Raw genomic sequence first — 6,000 nt, forward strand, 5'->3', positions numbered from 1 at the left:
ATTTATATCAATGTCAAAAATAAACAGTCCACATTTTTAGAAATGAATGTTTTGTTATACCTACCTGGTTCTGTTATAAAGCATTGAATTTAAAATAAATTTCTACATTTTTCCACACAATTGCAGCAAGTTGTTATCTAAGCAGAACATATCCAAATCAAACTACATTGACACAACGTAAATTTTTTAAAGGAATCTGTACAATTATGGGACATATTCTATACCAACTTGTATTTCACAATCTGTATTTTATAAATTGTATTTTATCATCAAGCATTACAAGTTACCTGTTACACAATATTTACACTATCCTACCTATCATGACTTTAAAACCTGATTCATTAAATCATCAAAAAGAGTAAATACTGCAATTAAATTTACAATGTGTCTGACAGAATTTACCTGGTGACTGAACCCATCTAGGATCGCACATTTGTCGGTTATTACGATCTGCGATTGCTGCGACGAACCAATCTGGTGGGTAGATATCATGAATGTATCTTGATGTATACATTTGCATCGAAAAATAATCAGATGTGCCTTTTACATAGGCTTTTTCTTCTTCTGTGAATTCTGGCAACCTTGATCCCAAGTGAACATAGCAAGGTTGATTCTGAGTTTTATTTCTGACAAGATCTGAACAAAAATAAGAGGGCAAATAATTATTTGTAAAATAAAATATAAAAAGATCAGCATCAGCATTTCTTGTAAAACGAAAATTAGAATATGAACTGCCAATATCATGTCAAATTGCCTTATGGGAACAAGTGGTGAAGTTTGGATAGAGATAGGAATGAAAACTCTAAATTGAGGTTTTGTAATAGAAATTGAATTTTCTCCACATTTTATTATCTTTCAACGAAGTACAAAATTAGGTGTACGTAAATTCAGTTTGAAGTCTTGCATATAGAGAATAAACAGGCTGGCCTATACATGAATATGGTAAATGATTTTATGATGGTGTTATGTAATAATTTACACCCAGAATTGGCATAGAGCCTAAGCAAGTGGAAGGCCCTTGCTGGTCGCATAGGTAGCAATAGTACAAGCACTATACCATAAGCCTAATAGTTGTAACAAGTAGTTGAGAAGAATTTAAACACATATCTACACATGAAAAATCCAAGATAAAAGTAATATCTTTGGTAATTTAGTTTCAAAAAGACAGATAAATAAATTTGTTCATCATAATACCAAACCTTTCATGATGTCTGGATAGTCGCCGTTGACGTACACAGGGTGGGCAAACCACCCCATTTTAAACTGCATGTATCTTTCTGCTGCTGCAACGTCTGTTGGGTCTTGTGGATCTTCAGGTTCTGCCCATTCCACGTTAATTGTAATTGATACTGTGCCATTCTGAGTAGCTTTATACACATCCTGATATCTGAATATATTTGGTAATAAAAACTTTTTCATAAAGCATAATTGCGCAGAAAAAGAAAAACTAGATTCGTAGATTTTGATTTTGATACCTTAGGTACACAAAAGGGTCTCACAACCTGTACAAAATATACATCCAAAAAATAAAAAATTCCACAAACGCAGCAATTCTTGATAGCTTTGTGTTAGATGTTTGTTTTTTAGGTTTGATATTCCACCGGTGGCATGTACAATATGGTGGATATAAAATAGAATCACATTTTTGTATGAACGATAAATTCAATTCAATCATTCAACAATAAAACAAATAATGACGCATTGGAGATAAAAGGCATCTAAATCGCTCATTCAAATCAAATAAATTATTTGTGCTATTTTCTATAAAAACGGATCGACAATATTAACTTGTCTGTATTAATGCCTCCTTATTTTTGTGTCCATTCAGCTGAAATCAGATTATGAATATCAAATAAACTTTATAATATAGTGTTGTTACCACAGGAGTTCAACGATTTTTATACATAAAATTGCGTTACAGTTTGTCCCAAATATTAACAACATGAAATTTATTATCGGGTGCATCTCTGGAAACAACTGCGCCGGGAATGGAAGTGATGGTACAACGTTCTGAACATTTTTGAAAGGCTTGTGATTTTAATTGGGAACGAAATTTTGTGGTCGGGACAAAACGAAAGAGGGCAAAAATAATATTTAGCTATATGTCATTCATTTATGTTTGCATATAATATTTTCATCATTTATCACAATGTTATACATCATCTATAAGAGAAATGTATTATAACACAATGTTATATTCAATACAGCTAGTGCTTCGTGCTTTAATGTGAATTGTGTATTGTGAATAATATTTGTACACTCAATGCTAAATGATCTAGTCAATCTGTTTCATTTTATCATTCACACTATATATTAAATTGTTCATCCATTTTCCTGCTGCACTTTTCAATGCATACGGTATATATATTACAATTAATTACTTGTTTACAACAAAAATGTAGCTGTAAATAAAACGGAAAAACTCATTGTTAGTTTAATTTCAATTTGATTTATGATAGAAACCAATATTTAAACAATGGATGATTTCTCGAAAAACTTTAGGTAATGTTTTGAAAACCGCAAGGTTTACAAGATATTGCTAAAACGTTTAAGATCGGGTAGCGATCCCCTCGTAAACAAGAGAGCAAGGCTCAAATATATGGACACGTTAATCAGAGAGAAGCAGTCCTTACCTTTGCCGCTATCGGTACCCACGGCGCTGTACGCGATTCTCCACTAAGAAAGCAAGAACTTTGTTACATACCACCGAGTACGGACGTTCGATGAGCACGTGATCAAAAACAAGATCAAAAACCTCCGTGCCCAATAATAAAAAAATGAAAGTAATAGCCTTCTGGCAAAAAAATCAATCTTTAACCACTGAAAATTTCAATTGGCTCAGTAGTCAAAGAGAAAAGCGACTTTTTCATAACGTGTCGAAAAACAAGAACAACAACAAAAACAACATAATATTGAAACGATCCATAGGTCCACTAAGACTAACGTGTTCAATAACCATTTTCAATTTGTTGAGTCATAATATCCATGTCGGGGCAAATCCGAAAAGTTAACACTGCAGTTTATGTAATCCACATTGTGAGAGTAAGCGTCACATTTTTTGTTTACCCGATACGCGCCTATGGCTGAGTGAATATTTTTTGTGTAAAACTTCGATATAGATACTCAAATACAGGATGTCTTACCTGTGATACGCAGTTGCGTGAGCCAAAAGCATGTAATGCCCGCAGTCGTAAGCGCCCTTTGCCATTCTAAACATCCCCGGGGCACTGACACCAAGGCCGTGTCCTAGCCAGCAATATGTCAGTGGCTCATTGAATGTATACCAGTGCTTCACACGATCGCCAAAATATTTGAAACATATATCTGCATAGTAGGCATAATGTTCTACGATATTTCTGCTACCAAACCCCTCAAATTCGTCTTGAAGGACTTGTGGCGTATCCCAGTGAAACAGGGTAACAAGCGGTTGAACACCAGCTGCTAAGAGTTTGTTTATGGTATCGTTATAGAATTTAATCCCAGCCATGTTCGGTTCTGTGCCGTTACGTCCATCAGGAACAATACGAGTCCAAGCTATAGAAAATCTATAATAACCAAGACCAAGCTGTACGGCTGCATCGACGTCTTGATCCATCTGATGGTAGGAGTCGCATGCAATATCTCCAGTCATGTTCCGCATCCACCTAGAAACATGAACAACAACATTGTACATAACAGTTATTCAATGACTTGATCAATGCATGTTTCTGTATTATTGAGGCGTTTGACCAAATAGACTAGAGAGAGGAATTTGTTTTTTCGTCAATCAAAATAAAATAACAGTTATTATATCGTAATAATAATAGTAATAAGTAATAAATTAGTTTAATATGGACAGGAGGGAATGATACGACCAAACGGTCATCAAAGTCAACTCCAGCGACTGTGACTTCGAAGAATGCATATGTTATTTTTCTTAACATAATAAATCAACCTAACATCAATTCAATCCACGTTCAATACAATACGGAGATATTTGCACCCTACTCTTTTTTAACCGCCAACAATTTTCTTATCTGTTTTTCTGATCTGATGTCTAAGTAAAGTTGGAAGTAATAATTTATCCTAACTCATATCAACATGATTTAAAATAAACACGATCAAAGAAACAGTAAATTAGTGGCGGTACAAGAACAAGATAGTACCGTAATTTTTAATGCAATACAAATGTAACGTCCGTCAATCAGTTTTCGTATAAGCAGAAACCGAACAATCGCGTTGCAAATATAAAAGAGCTTCGATGGGCGCAAAAAATAAATATTTTCCCCATCGTGGGTCGGATCGGTAGCATCTGCCTCAACCGGCGGTAGGAAGATACCCAGTTAGCACTAATTTCAACCAACTACAGAAGAAATGTTTCTCACCAACAGGGTGAATTATGCGTGTAATGATCCCATACGCTTTCGCCTTTACCGTCCTCGTTCCACGCTCCCTCAGTTTGATATGCAGCGGTAGCTGCTCCCCACATAAAATTTTCGGGAAATTGTCCATAATACATTCTATCACGTTCTAAAGCCGGTTGTTCGGACCATTTTTTCCAAATTTCTTTTCCCGCACCTTCTCCTGTTATGTTTTAGTGAATGAAGCAATAATATTAATAAAAAAGGGGAGCGAGAGGTAGAGAATTGAGCATTTCATAGTACAGGTTTTCCGCACTGTTGCAAATTAACAAAAATAATTAAGATGTTGGCTATATAATATCGTGAGTTCCGCTAGATTTGTCCTGGTTTGAAAGCAACTGCCGATGGTTGGCAACCAAATAAAGTTATTTCATTCCAAAAATACAAATTTTACGAGCCTGTTTTGAGTATCTGGCACATTGGTACGAGTGGTAGTTAATATGTATATGGCTATTTTGTCTGGGTTCTGGGCGTGAGTTTGTATTTCCCCATATGAAGGCGAATTAAGTCATGCACCCTTACTAGTAAAATGCGGTTTGTCTCCTTGAATTCAGCACAAAGTCGTGCGAAATAAAATTGGACTCACATACGTTGCCAAACATACAGTATAGATTAAATGACATGAACAAATTTTTTGGTTCTTATTTATAGTTTAAAATTGGCCAAGCCACATGGAAAGGACATACAAAAACTTTCATTTCCACTAGGTAACGCGACGAATACTCCAAAATGTGTACTCTTATTTGTTTCATAATCATGTTACTCAAGTTCAAATTTGAATGCAATTGTTTCTAACAAAATTTCAAAAAACATCATAATAAAGCTTTAATAATATATCGGTTTACAACCAGAAAACCCATACCTTCATGTCCGATTGTTCCATGCAATATATATCCCAGTAATATAACCAACAGAAAATGAGTATTCCGAGCACATCCTGGGCCTACGTACGAAGCCATGCTTAGCGCAACTAAATATATCGTATTGAAATAAAGTACAAAAGAATTGAATTGTTATTTTCAAGCGTATTATTACTGAAAATGCAAGATTTGGCTATACCATGCATTTTCAGTAATAATACGCTTTTTCGTTGACAGCGAAGTGCCAAGGAAAATTGCCTCGAATAAATAAAAAAAAACTGCCCTGATACTGAGAACCTCTTTATAATCTTTTTTATCATAGATTCCTTGAAATGCATAAAATAATATGTACAGTCTCAGCTCACTACATTGTTTTTTTCCATAAAACAAGGAGGTGAACACGCCATGAACAGATTATGCAATCTAAAAAGACTGCCGAATCATTTCACGTGCATATCCCTGCGACCACGTTTACGAGACTATTGTTTCCCGGATTATCGCACCCGCGTATTCTGCTCAGTTTGCACTTTTGACGAACATATTTGCTGATCACCTACAGAGAAAAGGCAAATTTATTTGTTTGGAAGCCACGGTAATAAAAAAAAAAGAGAACGACCATTGTATGCCACCGTTCGAGAAACACAATTGAAATATGCAGAAGAAACGGTGGCCAATTCAACAGAATATTGGAATATGAATACACACATCAACTCAAAAACGCTATTCTCAATGTTCATTCC

General features: G+C 35.0%; 1 protein-coding gene across 1 annotated transcript in view; it reads right to left on the reverse strand.

Annotated features, from left to right (window-relative positions):
• LOC120331019 (uncharacterized) overlaps positions 1-6,000 on the reverse strand; it is a 53,003-nt gene extending 47,003 nt beyond the window's left edge. The window contains exons 1-5 of the mRNA XM_078113415.1: positions 5,263-6,000; positions 4,365-4,563; positions 3,144-3,644; positions 1,200-1,387; positions 403-636 (exon numbers count right to left, since the gene is read on the reverse strand). Coding sequence (XP_077969541.1) covers positions 403-636; positions 1,200-1,387; positions 3,144-3,644; positions 4,365-4,563; positions 5,263-5,359 — 1,219 coding nt within the window. The 5' untranslated portion in view covers positions 5,360-6,000. The remainder of the gene's footprint in view (positions 1-402; positions 637-1,199; positions 1,388-3,143; positions 3,645-4,364; positions 4,564-5,262) is intronic.

This window comes from Styela clava, chromosome 6 (genome assembly GCF_964204865.1).
Source record: "Styela clava chromosome 6, kaStyClav1.hap1.2, whole genome shotgun sequence".
Taxonomy (NCBI): domain Eukaryota; kingdom Metazoa; phylum Chordata; class Ascidiacea; order Stolidobranchia; family Styelidae; genus Styela; species Styela clava.